Source organism: Tauraco erythrolophus, chromosome 7, assembly GCF_009769465.1.
Source record: "Tauraco erythrolophus isolate bTauEry1 chromosome 7, bTauEry1.pri, whole genome shotgun sequence".
NCBI lineage: Eukaryota > Metazoa > Chordata > Aves > Musophagiformes > Musophagidae > Tauraco > Tauraco erythrolophus.
In genome coordinates this window covers 6,067,635-6,087,161 of record NC_141471.1, presented here as the reverse complement: position 1 = coordinate 6,087,161, position 19,527 = coordinate 6,067,635, and the positions used below count along the sequence as shown (strand labels likewise).

General features: G+C 35.6%; 1 protein-coding gene across 1 annotated transcript in view; it reads right to left on the bottom strand.

Annotated features, from left to right (window-relative positions):
- Positions 1-1,926: 1,926 nt before the first annotated feature.
- Positions 1,927-19,527, bottom strand: part of LOC104379684 (sodium channel protein type 5 subunit alpha-like) — a 39,054-nt gene continuing 21,453 nt past the window's right edge. The window contains exons 16-25 of the mRNA XM_086614835.1: positions 17,671-17,782; positions 16,386-16,540; positions 12,884-13,091; positions 10,748-10,836; positions 9,959-10,213; positions 8,967-9,020; positions 7,940-8,081; positions 5,830-5,930; positions 4,763-5,027; positions 1,927-3,077 (exon numbers count right to left, since the gene is read on the bottom strand). Of these exons, the coding sequence (XP_086470961.1) occupies positions 1,927-3,077; positions 4,763-5,027; positions 5,830-5,930; positions 7,940-8,081; positions 8,967-9,020; positions 9,959-10,213; positions 10,748-10,836; positions 12,884-13,091; positions 16,386-16,540; positions 17,671-17,782 (2,532 nt within the window). The remainder of the gene's footprint in view (positions 3,078-4,762; positions 5,028-5,829; positions 5,931-7,939; positions 8,082-8,966; positions 9,021-9,958; positions 10,214-10,747; positions 10,837-12,883; positions 13,092-16,385; positions 16,541-17,670; positions 17,783-19,527) is intronic.

The following is a 19,527-nucleotide window of genomic DNA, read 5'->3' as shown; positions in this document are numbered from 1 at the left end:
GATATAGAGTTATGATTGAAACTACCCTCCTGGAAGATCCAAGCACAGAGGAGAATGTTTTTTTCTTTGTGGGAGGCAGTGCTTCACAACCATTAAGGTCTGCCAGTCTGTCACATGCAAAAACCAGACCAGTCGGTGAACAAACACCTACTGAGAACTGTGGCTAGCTTGAGAGCTCAGGAGAGAAAAAAAAAAAAAAAAAAAAAGTTATGACATTATTTTCTGGAGTTATTTACAATTAATTTACTACCTCCGCATTGACTGCCTATATTCTAAAACTTAGTAAACGGTGCCATCTACTGGTGTCTGATCGCCGAAGAAAAGCTGTCAGCTCCTTCCAGCTCACAGCAAACAGAATAAGTAGTTTCACCTCAAAACCATCACGATGCACCACAGGCACAAAAGCAATCCAAGCTGGACAGAGGTAGGTCTCAAGCAGACCCACCAAGACTCTCTGCATCCTGCTGCCCAGTGCTGCTGGCACGGAGTGCAAATTTCTGAGTTATCCCAAGAGGTCTGCAGACCCTCTTCGTCAGCTTTTTACTGAACACAAGCTGGTTCTGCAAGTAAAAAGCTCGTTCACATCGTACTGTATCTGAACTCTCCAACTCCCACAAATAGCTTAGATTTGACTATATCTGTCACATTTTAATAGTATTTAACATGGGAAATGACACTAAAAATTGAAAAATTACCTCATTACTCCTCCTATTCTTGGCCTGAAAATGCTAAAGCTTTTCTGATTCCCTGTAAAAAGTAAAACGTTTTCAGTTCTCTTGTGGTAACAGGTAGTTATTTCTGGAAAATGGTATTACTGTGGTTTTACCTCTCTAATAACGGATTATGTCTGGTAAGAAACTGAAACTGAAGATACCTCTTACAAAACAGACAAAAATGTGTTAAGCATCTGAACTTTTTATTGAAGAATCTAAAATAGTCCTATTTCATTGGTAGTTCTGAGGCCACCATGACACTTCATGTGACCAACCTAAACTGCAAAAAAACCAGTAAAAGTAATCTTAATACACATTGTTCTTACATGTTTTTTTTTTTTTTTCGGAACCAATGAAATCAATATTTCCACTAACTTTAATAAATATTGTCTTGTAAGATATACCATGAACTCTTTTTCAGATTACTAAGAAATACTTTCCATGACATTTGGATGAAGTATAATGATGAAATTTTATGTACAATAATTCTCAGGATTTTCTGGAAACAACACCTCTTGTATTTCATTCTTAGATTTTGCTATTATCATCATAATTTTCATACACCGAATGATACAAAGAACAAATTATATGCAACTTTCAATCACAGACACCTGAGGACAATAAGTTAAATCTATTTAGGTGCATGTGGAAAGACACCTCAAAAATTCTGAAGCATAAACAAATCCATTCAAAGGCATTATGAGGAATATGGGTCCAAACAACACAGAAATTAATGGCTGATTATACTCAAGTGTCTTGAGTGAATGCTTTTACAGAAAATGTAGTAATTATTTCATTTTGCCAAAATAACCAATTTTTCAAACTAGGCTTTATTTCTAAAGAGATACACGTTGTTCTACAGCCTTGTGTGCTTTTAAATCATACTAAAGTTACAATGGATCTTGTACAGATTTCTTCTGTAAACACAGAAATATGAAGCAATGAAAAAAATGGCAGCTGTAAAAATGAACTCATCTACTCTAGTAGCTGAGGAAAAATATTCCATGGTTTGATTTTCCTCTAATATTTATGACATAGTTGTTCAAATCTTAATTTTTTTTAAAGAGCATTTGTAAAATTGAACAATCACAATACTTAAGGGCTGCCATCATTATTCTAAATTTAGAGTATTATGTTCTGGGATCAAAATATTTTCTCCATCTGAAAATAACAAGAATTCGTTTAATCAAAAATGCTGCAACCTGTGGCAACCTTATGCGTCCACGTTATCGCTGTCTGTTTCAGCAATACCCTCATAAAATAACGGGAGAGATATGGAAGATGTAGTCTGTGATTTATCTAGCTTCCTACCAGTATTTTCATCAAGCTTTGATGCAATAAGCCTTTCCTTCTCATGTGTTTCTTCTTCAAAGACAGCACTGTTATAATGTTTACGATGGCACAAGAAAGATTTATTTTTAAAAGAGCGCTGCTTCAAATACTTCCTGAAGGCCCTTTGAATAATCAGAGCCGATACCTCCTCTTGTTTTCTTTTAAGGGTAGTAGTAATTGGCTTGCAAGAATCTTTAGATGGATTGGCAGCCATAAATTTTTCTTCCATGTGTAATTCAAGACCACCCAAATCCCCAGATTCTCCTAAGACCCTTTTAGTGAAAGCAAGCAAGATATCCAAGCAGTGGATCTTATCTCCACTAACTATAGGGAGGTCCATCGATATGAGCTGGATTTTATTAGGCTTTGGAATACGTAAGGGTTCTGCCAGAGCATCTGCAAAGTCTGAAAGAGCAGAATATTCAATAAACTGTGTTGCCTGAGGATCAAAAATTCCCCAGGTCTCATAAAACATATCAAAGTCATCCTCACAAAGAGGATGCGTGCTTTCTTCAGTGGCAACATTGAAGTTCTCTAAAATGACGGCTATGTACATATTTACAACGATGAGAAATGATATAATGACATAGCTTACAAAAAAAAATATACCAACCTCCCTATTTGTGCAATTTTTTCTCTGGCTATCTGTTAAATTTAAGTTGGGAGCACACGAATTAGATCCTTTTAATATAGGGACCAAAAGACTATCCCATCCAGCTGATGTTGTAATTTGGAAGAGACAGAGCATGCTACTACCAAAGGTTTGAAAGTTGAAAAGGTTATTAATCCCACCTTCCCAGCTAAGACAGGCAAAGTTTGTCATGCCCACAATGGCATAAATGAACATAACTAGAAAAAGCAAAAGGCCGATGTTGAACAGTGCAGGAAGAGACATCAGTAACGCAAAAAGAAGAGTTCGAATTCCTCTAGCTTTTCGAATTAATCTCAGGATTCGGCCAATTCGTGTCAAACGGAAAATTCTCAGAAGTGCAGGAGGGAACAAAGTTTTCAAGCCTTCGGAAAGTCCGATACCTTTGAAATGAAAAAGAAAATAAAATGTTGTCAAGTCATATCAGTGAAATTCCCATTTATGTCCATTTTGTTACATTCTGTGCTTCAGGTGTTGAAAGTATCCTTGATCATATTAGATCACTTTCAACAAAAACATCATCAATACTGCAATTGCTTACACAAGAGCTTAGGAAAAGAAAGACAAATTGTAATGCAAGGGGCCTACAAGAAAGCTGGAGAGGGACTTTTTACAAGGGCATGGAGTAATAGGAAAAAGAGCAATGGATTTAAACTGAAAGAGGGGAGATTTAGATTAGATATAAGGAAGAAATTCTTCCCTCTGAGAGTGCTGAGGCACTGGAACAGGTTGCCCAGAGAAGCTGTGGATGCCCCATCCCTAGAAGTGTTCAAGGCCAGGGTGGATGAGGCTTTGAGCAACCTGGTGTAGTGGAAGGTTTCCCTGCCCATGGCAGGGGGGTTGGAACTAGATGAGCTTTGAGGTCCCTTCCAACCCTAAACATTCTATGACTCTATGATTCTATAATACCTTTAAATATTAAAGAGATATCAAGACTATGTATAGTTTGGAAACTGCATTCTCCCAGACTTCTCTAATTCAGTGGATGAAATTACACATTGTTCAAGTACTTAAAAAATCCTTTAAAATCCATTCAGTTCCTGTGCTGGAAGCTATGAGGCTTGTCTCCTAGCAGCTGTCTGACTGCTCCTTCTTCTACAGGCTTAAGCCACATGCTAAATTTGAGACTTTCATTAATGCTTAGTACTTGAATGACATCAGAGCAGAGCAAGAAGAAAATAAATAAAAACTATATTTCAGTATTCATCCTCCATCAAACCTCATTCTACGATCCTACTATAAGAGTAATGAGTACCTCCAGTGATACAGTAGTAATGCAAATGACTGCAAGCAGAAGACTTAAGAAGTCAGCATTTTTCTGGGTTGCATGGGATAACAAATGGGTACCGTGCTTAGCGACGAAGTAGAGAACTCAAATCAGTTTTTCTTTCCCATCTTTTATTCTATGATATAACCTGAGTCTGAACAGGAAGCATTGACCAATTAAACTGTACAAGAAACTAAAGCTATATATGACCCTTTATAGAGGAAACAATAAGCATCTAGTCTTATTTGGAAGGCAAAACAAAACCAAGCCACTTTTAACAAGACTTTCCACAGTCACAAATAGTGGCCCAGATTTAGAACAGTGCTGGGCAATTACATTTTCCTGAGCTTTCTAAATCAGTCCTCAGGATCTGCCTTCTTAAAAGAAAGTCCTGGAAAAGGAAATAAATCTTTCCCATTTTTCATACAAATGCATATTTAACTTGAATGTACTTTTACTGTGAAAACAGCAGTTAATGTGATTAGATGTAAAACAAAAGCATAAAAAAATTAAGATAACTTAGAAAAGACGTTACTGCATTAAACTCCTATTCTGTTAATTACTCAATAAAGTTCACACTTAAAAAAAAATTTGAAAACTATCCATTTACCTTTTAGTACTCTGCAGAAATATAAGGGGAAAAAATTATCCTTTTAGAAGGAATCACCTAGCACATAGTTTGAAAAAGTAAAACGGATCTGGAATTTGTTCATCATATATATTTAAGTGGTTAACTCATACTGAAATTTAGCTTAGTATTGGTAAGACATATTACCTGATCTAATAACAATTGATACTTACTAATTAGGGAAAAGACCACAACCGCTAAATCAAACATGTTCCAGCCACTGGTGAAGAAGTAATGTCTTAGGGCCAGTATTTTTATGACACATTCCCCAGTAAATACCGCCACAAAAAAATAGTTTATTTTATTAAGAACACTCTTGGTGCTACTCTGGTCATTTTCTGCCATCATAACAACCATGTTTAGACAGATGAATGTCACGACGACGATGTCAAATGCTTTGTGTGATACTATATCAAACAGTAATCCTTGGAACATGTTCTGTGGAGAGAACGAGAGAACTGCTTAATGCTTCTTCTAAGACCCAGGTTACATTCAGATCTCAATCAGTAATTTGTGCTTAGAAAGAGCATTTAAGAGAAAATAAGTTTAACAATAAGCTACAGAAGCATTTTTAGGTTATTTCTTGAGACCTTCAAAGAAAACACTCATACTTGGCTAACTATTTTCTGGTATCAGGCAATCACATTTCATTAGAAAAAAAAATATACAGCAGGAAAACATTCAGAGTACATTGTGATTGCTGTTTTAATAGAAATACTTATTGAAGCAGACACTAGAGGATAAGCAATTCTAATTAAAATGTCATAAGCAAGAAAAATTCTGAATAGTTACTATGTGAAGCCAAGCCTGGAATCAAATTTAAGAAACTATAAGAAATAAAGCATAAGATTATTTAAAAGTAATTAACAGCCATGGGGCATTGTACTACTCACTATTCATTCTCACCTGCAATAATCCAATCTGGTTGCAGAAGCAATGTCATGCAACTTAAGTAACCAAGATCATGTTCTGAATAGCAAATACTTAATATGAACCTTTTTAAATAGGTTGCACATTTGAATAGGTGATAAACAGGCTGTAAATTTCCTTAAATTAATACTCACAAAGAACGACTGCATTAGATGGAATTAAGAAAAAGAGAGTAAAATGTAAATAATACATTAAATGAAGACGATAACAGGCTCTAACATGAAGTTTATTTCCAGATGCCTGGCTACTGAGCTTAGATATGGTCACCATCTTTATATCTTCCATCATATTTTACTTAAGACAATCTCACCAATGGTCTTGGGATGGGTTTTTGAGGTTTCTTGGATTCAAGTTTTTTTAGGGCATTATAGTACTTTTTCTGTTCCTCAGTCAAAAATAGATCTTTTCCACCTAAGTAAAGGGAAAGAATACTGTTGTTCAGCTGAAGTTTAAGCAGTCAGTTAAATAAACACCAGCAAGTTTATGTAAAAAAAAAGTAAATTAACAGCTGTTGTGAGTGGGATCTAAGAGACCAGCAAGATAAAATGTGTCTTCATAACTTCTCCTTTTTTGCTTTTTCTTTGAAGAGATGTACTGCAAAAAGGTGATGAGGGTTTGATCATGAAAGTCCAGTCTAGTCAGTGTTCTGAGTCAGTTTCCTCAAATGTGAGAGACTTTCTGAAGTTTTACAAATCTGTTTCATGTTTTTAAAATAAGACTCACCAACAAGTAAAATATTTTCGATTTATATTTTTGAGAAAGGTAGGAACAAAGTATATTGCTGGGCTAGTAAGTAAACGGAAGGCTATGAATAAATATTTTGGGACCAAGTTCTATGGGGGATTCCCGATAATGAATTTCTGGTACTCATCTCATTACCATCTATGCCACCTGTATTCCTGAGCAATCACTTTGAACTGAGTGTTCAGGAGAAGCTGCTCATCATAAAAGCACTGAATCATTAGCATTTTGTAAAACAAACATGTAACTGTTCAGTAGGGCACCTGCACTTTGAATCACTCTGGCAAGATCTTCGAAAATTCAATTTCACTTCACGGTGCTGAATTTCAGTGAAAGTATCAAAGCAGCAGCAAAGAAATAAAAAAGAAAAAAACACCCACTTACAGCATATACTGAGAAAGGAAAAAATTGTTACATCCACATGGACTTGTAGTAAGTGCTCAGGCTCATAGTTAACCAGCATTGTATCCGTCTGTTGGGATTATTATAACTGGGAATTTGTTATAAAAGGAAATCATTAGAGTGAAGTTCTGTTGTTCCTCAACCCCCATATATCCTTTCTCTGTTCAAATGCAGAGAGCAGAAGAATATCTCGTGGGCCTTATTGCCATCCATCTCTACCAAGGGCAGTAATTCTCTGACACTTATAAGTGTATAAGTCAGTCTATGGAAATAATAAATGGATCCTGTACAGATTCTGTCTTCCAAACGTGAACTTTGAGATTGTAAACATCCTGTTGGGGTCTGGTTTTGTGGTATGTTTTTAATGAGCAAGATGATTATTTGTTTTAGGACTTCCAAGTGGGTTAATTGACTCAATTTCTCTTGATATTCTGGATATTTTAAACCCCTAAATGAATCAGGGAAAGCACTCAACAAATAAGCTTGGCACAAAGAAGCTGAAGTACCAGGGAAGGCTGACTGTTGCTTTTCTTCGGTTGTTGCATTTTCCATTCTAAGATTTTGCCTTCCATTCCTCACTGGATAAAAAGAACAGGGGATCTAACAACTACGAAGAGAAAAGTGGAAGCAGTCAGGGCTTTCTGGGCTTTAAGAAGACTTTAAATTTCTAGATGGTCTCTTCCTGGGGCCACGGCTTGGATTTTAATACACAGATTTTTAAAAATCCCAGTAAATTAATCTGTAGAGTCACTTTATCGACAACAGGATTTTTCAAATGTAGCTACTGCTAGAAAAAGTTCTGATTAACAAGATCTTTTCAAGTTTTTTTTACCAGCAAAGCAGTGGTTACTTCTCCCATGAGCAGTAGTGTTTCTTGATTATCCTTATCACATTTGTTAGGTGTTCACTCTTAGCAAAAAGGGTTATTCTGTTCTCAAAAGTAAATCTTCAAAAGCAGAAGAAAATAATTCCACTCTCCCGTAGCAAAGTCTATATAACTTTTCTTGGATTCTCTTTTCTAAAACTGCCCACTCCTTCCTCCTTGTCCTCCTCTTTAGACCAAATTACAGACTTAGTATGAATATAGAATTTACAGGAAAATTACTAATAGTTTTGAGGAAAAGGGGACTCCTGTTTTCAAAACTTGGTACCTAAATATTATTTTAAATTTTTCCAGTCAAATAGTTATCTGAAAATAGTAGATATTTAGATGTCAAACTAGCATTCACTTAATCAAATCGGGGTTACAAGAGACCCTGAATTAGCTCATGTAATACTTATCTTTTTCCTTTGTTGGTTAAAATTGCTGATAACCACTCCAATGAAAAGGTTCAGCATGAAGAAAGATCCAAAAATAATGAAAATTACAAAATACATATACATGGCTAAGAACGCTTCAAACTTTGGCTGTTGATCTCTCTGTTGAAAAAATAAAAACAGAAAAATAATATCGGTAAAATCGGATAATTACAGCTTTATCTTTCCAATTTATAATAAAAAAATCTTTTTATTGTCAGGAGTGATGAATTATTTCTACACATTTGAACCTTTATTTAGATCTCGAGCAAATACTCAAGTAATAAACAGAAGTGATACTGCGAATGCCTAGATTAGAAAAACAGCTCCGACTAAAAATAATGGTGAATTGTCATCCCCTTGAACGCCATCCCAAACAAGAAGCACTTTTAAAAAGCCAGCTCTCCATGATCGGCCCTACAAGGAATGAATTTTCTAATTAGCAGCTATTTCACTACATTCAAGAGTACAGCACTTGAACGAGTCAAGAAACTGCAAGTTACATTAAACACAGAAAAGTTGAAACACATTGTACTAGTGAGAGAGTGAGAAACAACACCTGGAAATGGGGAAGAAATACTAAGGATGTCAAATATAGGGAAGAAAATCTCCAGAAATAACTGCTAAAGATGCATGCCACTTTAATGCTACTGCACACACTCAAGAAAAAAGGAAATTTGCTTCAGAGGCACAGTCCCTCCAAGATCTTCTGAACTCTGTTCCCAAAACAGACTTGTCCAAAACTTGCAACATCTTGCCCTCTGCATTCTTGATGCAGTAAGTTTTTGTGCAGTGTCACTCTATTTTGACTGGGTTTTTTTGTGTCTAAGTTCCAGATACTTAGTATTCCAAGCATTATTGTCTCACTGCATAGCTCGAAGCATTCATCCACTTGTTTTTCTGACTTAATATTGCAAACAAAGTTGAAAAATTAATTGTATAGATTGTATAGATAGAAAAGGAAAGAAGGAAAGGGAAAAGAACTAAAATTCCATTTTAGTGACATACCCCACGTGAATCCACTGCTGCATACATGATTTCCATCCAACCTTTAAAAGTTGCCTGAAAAACACACATTCTTAAGGTTATTATCACTAAAATAAAAATAAATAAATAAATAAATAAGGTATTGCTAATACAAATGTGTTAAGAGTTATGGAAAAATGAGTAGTGTGCGATAAAAAATGTGCACCACTTCCAAAGATCTGCTTGGAAGCATGATTCACCAGAGTTTGGTAAAGAGGAAAAAAAAAAAAAATTATTTCCTGAAAACAAAAAAAGTTGTCACGAATCCTGTGAAATGTGTTTCAGTGTTAACTCTTGTGAAACTGAAATTTTTGTCAATTCCCTACTTTTTCAAAAAGTAATAAAAGTTTCAGCTTAACTAGTGAATATATCCTAAAAGGATAAAAACAATTTTTCTAAGACAACAGCAGATGATTCCTTCCTGCAATTTTTAGCAACTCTGCAGATCATAGAACACTCTGGAGGACACAGGGCAAAGGAATTCATCTAGAAAAGATACAGGGATAACAGCCACTTTTTAAAATGCTTTTCTCTCCTTTGTTGTGCTATTAGGGAGATCGATACATCAGCATCCCAATACTTCGTGACTTATATAATAAAAGAAAATATTGAAATAGACATAAACTGCAATGTGCTGCTTCTTTCTCATCCACTGAACTAAATTTTATGAAAGAAAAAGAGAATAACTTTAAATCTTGCAACATGCAGACTATTTCAGGCTTAGTGCGTTAATCAAAATTAAAACGAAATTGAAAAGCCACGAAACGCAATGCTTGATTTTAACACAAGGTTTCTGATGCTAAAGTGTTCTTCAGGAGGAACTGAGCAGCTTGTAGATAAGAAAAATATTTATGGAAGCTAAAAAAGTCCCAATTTCAGGGAGATAAATAGAAGCATAGTGGTGTCGCATGGTTGGGCTACTCAACATATATCCTTGAAGAAAACAAAACCGAAAATGTTTTTAGAGAACTTACCACTTGCAGAAGAGCCAAGTATCCCATCCCAACATTATCAAAGTTTACATCACTATTTGTCCATGTTCCATTATAGACAATACAACTACTTTTGTTCTCAATGTCTTCGGTATCTCCTTTCTCAAGTGTGCATTTCCAAAATTTTTTTCCAACTAATTTTACTCCTGCAATGTTAAATAGGAGCCAGAAGACAATACAGACGAGCAAAACGTTCACGATTGAGGGGATAGCTCCCAAGAGTGCATTCACAACAACCTTAAATAAACAAAATGAATGAAAAGAATGAATTATTCACATTCAATAGAACACTTTCCCAGAACAATACTTATTTTCCTTCTGTATCTATTGAATATTCTCACCCATATAAAAACTAGTAGATGACAAATTTAAAGCCAGCCTTCAATCCAACTTCAAGCTTGTTTTAACATGTAATGCTACAGTATCTATCTTGCCTTTTTGAGGAAGAGAAACAATTGGCAACCAGAATTATCCTTGGGTAAAAGAAATACATAAAACAAGATTATGAGCCTGTAGTAGCCCCAGGATCTAAAAATCAGGTATAGGGAAATGGGTTGTAGGATCTGCATTTACTACTTATTTTATTTGTATTCATAAATTTCCGTGAAAGTGTTAGGCATTATTTCAAAATAAGAACAATAAGGTGTAAGTAGGCAATCTGAACCATCCTAATGCCATCAAGACCCAAAACAGAGATTCAAGTTGTAATTTTCACAAAAACTTCAAAGGCAGCTATTACAAAATACACACCCCCCACCCCGATATCCTCACCTTTATCCCTTCAAATCTTGACAAAGCTCGTAGAGGCCTCAATGCTCTAAGAGTTCTGAGCGACTTCAGGGCACTCCCAGAGGAACAAGGTGATGTGTCTTTGGAAACAGTAGTTAATCCCCAGGAAACGAATGACAGCTGTGTTCATTGAATTGAAACTGAGATTATTAAATGGTACACAAAAAATCATTTTATTTGTGTCAGTAGACAATCAGAGGCTAAATGTTACAATATCTTTGACCAGTAAGTCAAATGCATAAAATACACATTCAAAGTTATAATATAATTTTACTTCACTCTTTCCTAATATTTTTCAAATAATGGAATTCTTTCATTCTAATTTGAAACACTTGTTTTTTCTTTTTTTTTTTTCAAAAACAGTTCATATAATATTTTAGAATGCTAATATAACAACCAAATTGGTAACTAAGGTAATTTCATACACTATAAGACGAGAGAGGATTATTCAAACAAATAATTCCCATTTTCTGCATAGTTATTCTCAGAGGTGTATACAGTAATTCCTTATCATATCTTAAGATGGTGATGTGCAAATAAAAAATATTTTTAAAAAGGTATCCATTCTTCATTCTAAATTTTCGTAAGAGAGAAAACGAACAGAAAACATTAGAAATAATTACAGATTTTTTAGAAATTTTTTAGATTAAGAAATATTTACAGATTTACTTTTTTTTACAGATTTTTTTTTTTTTTACGAACAGAAAACATTGAATGATTACAGATTTTTTCACTGTTCATGTTTTGTCTGTTCCTTCCTATTTGAATTTGTTGTCTCATTGTCTAGTCATTGGGTATTTTCATGCTTTTGCTCTGGTTTGGACATCACTGCTATTAATATTACAGAACTGTAATTGCTAAAGTCATGCTATATGACAAAGATGATCAGAGGGCTGGAGCACCTCTGCTATGAAGACAGGCTGCGAGAGTTGGGGCTGTTCAGCCTGGAGAAGAGAAGGCTCCAGGGTGATCTTATTGCAGCCTTCCAGTACCTAAAGGGGGCCTACAGGAAAGCTGGAGAGGGACTTTTTACAAGGGCGTGTAGTGATAGGACAAGGGGCAATGGATTTAAACTGAAAGAGGGGAGATTTAGGTTGGATATAAGAAACAAATTTTTCACTCTGAGAGTGGTGAGGCACTGGAACAGATTGCCCAGAGAAGTTGTGGATGCCCCATCCCTGGCAGTGTTCAAGGCCAGGCAGGAAGAGGCTTTGGGCAACCTGGTGTAGTGGAGGGTTTCCCTGCCCATGGCAGGGGGGTTGGAACTAGATGATCTTTAAGGTCCCTTCCAACCCTAACCATTCTATGATTCTATGATTCTATGATTCTTTGTAAATCGTCATAATATTAGATTTTCCTGTTGAAATTTCCTATTACTTCATAACTTTCAATGCTGACTATTCAGAAGCTATCAAATAGCTACTTTGATGTTACTGCAAGTCAGCTGTTTAGATGTCCTTATTTTAAAATATTTAACTTCAGTATCTTCCCAGTGCACCGTTGACATGCAAAAATATTTCATTATTATATGGCAAGATTCTATTATTTAACTTTTTCTGAATTCAGAATAAATATGTACGTACTGAACACTGCACCTCCTCCACCTCACTGTTAATGATTCCAGCACTTCTCTTTAAAGCCATATAAAGGATTGCTAGGATTTCTTTGGTTGCAAAGCAAAACATACTTTCCTATATCTTTAACTCTCTGGTAAATTATATTTCCAACAATACTTTTCAACTCCCTTTACCATCTAAATTTCTTCTACTTAAGGAAGCAACTATATTGTTTTCTATTTCTAAATGCCAGAGCTGCCAGCAGTTTCACATTTTTCTATATTGTCTTAATTAATTTACTATATTTTTATTTCTGATCGCTAATTGCACTCTCTACATTCAAAAAGGTTTTTATAACCCATGTGGTCCTCAATGACAGTGATAATTCATAAAATTTTGTTAAGCAACTTCTGATTATTATTTACAATTTCCATTTAAAATTTGTCCTAAAGTCTCTTTTGACTGCAATTATTTTTTTCAGTATTTGGAAACTGTATTTTACACCTCTATTTACTCATAGTCAGATTTTACCTGTAGATCTCTACAGGAAAAATATCAAAATTCAAAATGTAAGACAAGCCAAATAGAATACTTACACATACAATGATGAAGTCAAGCCAACACCAGGCATTTGTGAAATAACTGTGCAAACCATAAGCTACCCATTTCAGAAGCATCTCCAGAAAAAAGACGTAGGTAAATATTTTATCAGCATACTCTAGGAGTATTTTCACATTTTTTCTCTCCTGCAGGTGAATATCTTCAAATGCCTGGAATTTCAGAAGTCAGTTTTAAAACAGATCAGCGGTTTTATGGAAAACTTTTAAAATTGCACAAAAATACACAGTTTGGCTTATTATAACCATTTCATATTAAATTATGGTCAACTACCACTTGTTTTTTTATACTTAGAAGTAAAAACCTAAATTCTAAAATAAGTGCAATCTCATTTTCAGATTGGTTGAAAAATCACATCATTTCAGTTGGTTACGCTCAATGCTTCTTCAAAAAATATCTGCTGAGGGTTAATTGTGCCTACCAAAAATCTTGGCCTCCCAAGTTAGTGGAAAATTTTGAAGGTGTTGGTCTAAAATTCTTCATAATAAAGCTTAAATTAAATACATTAATCACCGTCTTTCAGACCTAGATCTTCCAAAGGAGTCATCTTTAGTCAGCCTGCAGAGTTGTAATACAGATACGAAAAAATACGACAAACACCTTATCTGGAACTGTTCATTCCTGGAGTTTCATGTTTTTTCACCTAAAGTTTGACATTACTTTGATGTCGATAAGGGCTTAGGAAAATTTTTTATTGATTGTTGTAGTTTACTTCATTGTTCACTGCATTTAATATATTTGCTGCCTTGCTAACTTATTTTAAGTTTTTGATAATGCAAATCTATTCCAAATTCATTTAACACCTTGTATTATTTCCTCACCAAGCCTCTGGCAATGTCTTTATTCTTCCTTTCATCCATTTCTCCCCTACCTTATAGCTCCATCTCCACTTCACTTCTCTTTTGCTGCCAACGTTTCTAATGATCCATACATCCATTTTCACCACCACTATTTCCCTGTTACAAATCCATGTCTGTCAATACTTCTGATTAAAATTTTTCTTACTTATGTAGACATATCAGAAGCCACCCTGCACCACACCCTTTCCTATACCCTACAATTCCTAGACATAAATCACTCAACCTCCTCTTGACTCCTTCCTTTTCATGCTGTCTCAAAATCTCAGTGTCTCTAGAGCGCATCAGAGCATTTAACAACTTCCTTTTCTCTTACTCACATTCAAATCTGTGTCCCCTTCTCTGACATTGTCTCTGCAGCTGCTAAATCTTTGTCTTATTTCTTGCCACGAGACAAGTAAAAAAGTTGAAATGAGAATTTTAAGAGTGTGTCCTCTGAAGAGGAATACACCATTTGACATCCTCAGGATGTCGAAACACAACGTCTTTATTTGATAGAAAAGCAAATGAGCATAGAAAGATCAATTCATTTGCCCAAAGCCACATGGCCATAGCCTGTGACAAAGGTCAGGAGCCAAACAGAGGGTGTCAAAGCTTTAATCCATATCCAGTTTCAATCTGTATCAGCGCTTCACTTCACAGCTCCTTACCTGACTGTGAAATCTCTTATTCTGTTATTATTTTTTAATAAGCTCATTGAAAGTCAACACCCTCTAAGGAAATAGCAGGCTGTGTCACATGGGAGACTGACCCAGTCGATCCACAGACCTTTGGTTGAAGGGAACATGGTAACAAAGACATGTCAAGGGTTTTGCAAGATTTAGCTCAGCTACAGCAGACCTTAACAGCCGCAAGTTACCAGCAGTCACATTAAACCATTAAATGTTTCTTGCAGAAACACCTGAGTGCCTCTGCTACGTGTCTCCAGCGCTCTGGGAGAAGATGATTATTTAGGTATTATAGCAGACCTGATCTGCTCCCCTGCATTTACGATATGCTACATATAGTCTAACAGGCCACTGACAAGGGGGAGCAGGAGCACAACCAGGTGTTAGATCAAGTGAGACCTGAAACAATAACGTAGCATCATTGCTGTGTTTCCATTTTATATTCCCACTGAAAAACCACAGGGCAGAGATGCTCCTATATATAGTTACCAACAATCTGTTAGAACTCATGTAGTTCTGCTCTGCAGTAATACTGCTTCTGGAGCTAAGTGGTCTTTGAAGCAGTGGTCATTCAACTGTGCTACAATTAGGAGAAATGTCTACAGAGCAGAGCCATCACTCTGTCCACAGGGCTCATAATTTGAAACCGAGAACTCCCAGCATTCATGTACTAAACCTATTTACCATTCCCTACCTTTTTTCTGAGCGAGTTTGATAATTAGCATTGTCTTTTTCACTGTTTAACCTGGGCTACCTTGATTTCCATCCACTAGTCAAATCACCCATTCAGACTTCTAATTACTAACTCTTCCTTTGCTCTGAGCACTGAGCCCTCACCACGTACTTTTCTATATGTTCTTTCTATGATCACCATCTCATTTAATTTGCTTCCAAGCCATGGACATGCCTGATGGTATGGTATCCCTTCATTCTAGCTGGTTCAGGAAATTCTATATCAGCAAACAACTTTATAAACAAACAGAAAATGGACAAGTCCCTTTTAGAAAGAGGACAACAGTATCTTAGAAATATGAAAGTTCTCAACATTACAATACATCTTTGATGAAAAGAAATCATTATAGTTTCGTTATTTTGCATCTGGATACTAAATAGTTTTGTGTTCAACTTAGCTAGATCCTACAGTACATTAAATAATAACTCAGTTTCCTTCCCTACTTCAGTTTGGTTCCACACAAGTACAGAGGAGCCCTCACTGGAATCCCAGGGAGTTCCCTTGGAGATTTTGCCACGGAAATTTTAAAGCAGACAGTTCAAATCTATGGTTCAGTGTACAACCTAAACTTGCACACAGAATAGATTTTATTTGGAAAATTCTGACAGCTACCATATAGATCACTTTCACACTAGTTAGTTATGTTCCCTCTGCAGTACCTGTTTTATTTAACAAATTACATTCAGTAGACCTAGTGAACACATTTTCAAATCCAATAAAACTTCCTTTATTCTTCAGTAGAAATGGATAGTCAGAGTAGTAATGAAATATTAAGTCACCGACCAGTTTACAGCCATCTTCACTTTCAGATTCTGATTATCTTAATGTTTGGGTGATTTAAAATCTAAATTTTTACTGAGCACTTAGTCTGCTTTACAATTTAAGAAGTACTTTTATGTTTTAAGCTTTCCTAAGTAATTTCAGACCCTGATTTAGCTTTCCAATTGAGCACACAAGTGTGTGAGGAGTTTCTTCAAGTTTCATGAAGAACTACAAAGACTATGATCCTATACATTTAAATATCTTATCCAAGTCAGGGAGAGCCTTATAACTTCTAAGGGATACGTTCATTATACTCTTGTCTCCCCCTGGGGAATGTGAGAGTAGAAGAAATAAACTAAATACAATAATATGATTATTTTCCTTCACTGACAAACATCAATTTGAAATTTGAGAAATTAAATTTACCAGTGCCACGCTGCTCAATATTATCATAAAAATTATAAAATTTTCAAACCAGCTATGTTTAACAATTCTGTAGCAGGTTTTTCTAAATTTCCACCACGTTCTGCCTGGAAATTTAGTGATATCCACTACACAACATGGGAAACATTGCACACAACCTGAAAAGAGAAAGAACAGTATATTGGTTCCATGGAAAATGTGGAGACATGTAAAAAGTGTAAGACATCTTAAAATGAAACAAAGAATATGCTGTTTTACCTGTGAGGTAATGTTGTGACTGAGAGCTAAAGAAAAGCCAAAATTTGTACGCTGAAATAATCTCTTTTCATAGAGCAACTCATACATGGAAAAACCAAAGAAGCTTTGTGCCCACAAGCCCTTCTGCAAGAATTTAGTCTAAAAAGCCATTACTTCTGTCTAATGCTAACTTCTATTTTATCTTTTGCATTTATTCTTTTTGTTTTGAAAAGAGGTATTACCTTACTAGTGGTTTAGTAAATTATTATTTTTACTGATTATTTCACTTGATTGCACTGCAGAAACACTACAACTAGATTCTCTGTTCGCTGTTTTGCACCAGAAACACACTTCATTAATCTGCAAAGGCAATCAAAGGTAGGTGTCCGCATTGGGACAATCCTCTGAATTCCATCAGCTGTATTGAGCAACCTGGTGTAGTGGAAGGTGTTGCTGCCCATGGCAGGGAGGTTGGAACTAGATGACCTTTGAGGTCCCTTCCAACCCAAACAATTCCATGATTCTATGGTTCTATTACCTCATTAGTCATTCACTGCACTGAGAGCTCAGACAAATTCAGTTGAAGTGCCATTTAAGATACCAGGTTCTGACACAGATATCCTAACTGACCTCTAGCTGTCCCATCAGAAGTGCTTTGAGTGCCTTTGCTCATATACAAATACCTACAGTACGATGCCTCAATGTAAGACTGAATCACACTCCAAAGACGGAATTTTGCTGCCTAAACATTGGGGTTTAGAACCATTTTAGGCCTCTTCAGATATTCTACAGCTTCTGTGACAGTTCTGCCAGCAGCTTAACGCAGCTGTCTTGCATCATCTCAGGCATCCCATATGGTACTAAATGCCTGTGTTCAGGCATCCCAACCCTGCTCCAGTTCTGTCCTGGCTTCAGGTGTATTACTTTGAGTTTTTATGTTTATAAACTAGTGTCACAGGCAAACAGTATCTGCCAATTTGGAAATGTTCCAAACAGATATCTTTGAATACTGGTTCATTTGGTGTCACTGCAACACATACAAGATTCTTACTTTTTGCAAAACAATCCTTAGGTAGGTGTGTCTTTTTAGGCTGGGAAAACAACTCCAGAAGAACAACTGGATCCACACTGCTGGTTTCAGAATAGCTACTGACATCACACTTCTGAGTGGGAGAAGGGCAAAGAAAAGAATTCATTTGTATTTCATTAATCAGGTTACCAGATTTAAAATAAATGAAACATATCACCATTGCCCCCTGCAAAAAAAATCTGCAGTGCATAAATTATCTTCATGTTGCTGAACTACCAAAATAAAATTACAAATAACAGCACAGAAAAGGCTAATTCCTACTCTTTTTTACCATGGCTTTAATTTAATGTTTCTTGGTTTCTTCTAGTCGTCTACACTTGACTTGCAGGAAGGAAAATGTTTAGAAACTATTGTATTATGCTACAACTTTACTTTAGAGAAAACTCTAATTTCTTCATGCGAATCCAATTCTCTCTTCATTTTCAGAGATACAAACTATGTCTCCAAAGGCTTAAAGATGGGAAGGCCTAGCAGGAAAGAAATGTACGTACGGTCTACACATATCAAAGAATTGTTGTTATTGTTAGGTAACCTACACACCTATAAAACTAAAGACAATAAGGAAAATAAATATAAAGAAAAAGGAATAAAGCAATCTATCAGCCATAAAGTGTAAGTGCCCTGTATGGCATGGAAAGGGAAGGCACGAGGATAGGGATAAGAATGAGAAGGCAGAAGAAGGGAGAATTGCCTCTGTTGACAGACACTAACCTAAGGTCCTAGGGAATCTTTAACATAGACAAAATTGCAATTATTTACATTCATTGGCATTTCATTATTTTTAACATTATATTTTTATATAAATATAATTAAATCATGTATAACAAGCAAAACTTCTGGCAACTTTATCTAAAGCCAGAAAATGCTAAACTGGTTTGACTTTTGGAGGTAGTAATCCAGAAAGTTGCTGAATTTCCATTTAATTTTCCAGGTCACTGGAGGCAAGCCATGATTCTTCAGCTTTTTTAATGTGGAACTGTACTGTATTAGAATAAGCTAATTTTCTGGACCAGAAAAAGCATGGTTGTTTTGGGAACCGTTTCTAGAGAACAAATTTTTTCATCCAAGGATGACAGCAAACAGAATTATCTATAAAAATTAATAGTATGTATCAGATATGTTTAAAGAAAGTGTGTTTCTTGATTAATTTCTGTTTACTTATTTTGTATAAAATAGTACATTAAGTTACAGTGTTGGCCATGGCTGTTTATGAGAGACAAACCTCCACTGTTTAAACTATTATTACCTCTAGAGAGATGTACCATCTTCACAAAGAATGCTTTTTGGAAACACCAGCTTGTGCTGTCATTGCTGAATAAGAGAACTGCTGTGACAATTTTCAGCTCTAGCATATTCTACAAGATGACAAATGTTATAATTACCTCTTTTTGCTCTTTCTTTTGATGTGTTTCTGAAAAGCCACTTATAGTTTCAGAAGTCCCAGAAATCTGACTGAAGCCGCTTAAACTCTGGCACTGCTCTCTATGTCTTAATCTGCCTCCCTGCAAGAAATAATGCAAAACAGTGGATTTTCCACATTTTCGTTCCTGGCAGTCATTCTTAAAAGTCAAAATTCTTTAACAGAATCTAAAGCTTCCTCAAAATTTAGCATGTTTGTCTTTTTACAGATAATTGAATTATATCCCTAAAAGGCATGTAAAAGAATGGTTTCTTCCTCGATTTCAAATACTGTGGCCCTGGGTTATACTGAGGAAAGGTATCATTCCTCGAGATCTTCTTTCAGCCCACTGATGGATTCCTTCATCCAATTCACTAAGTTCTGATGAACTGGCTCAGTAGCAAGTGTTGCAGCTGGAC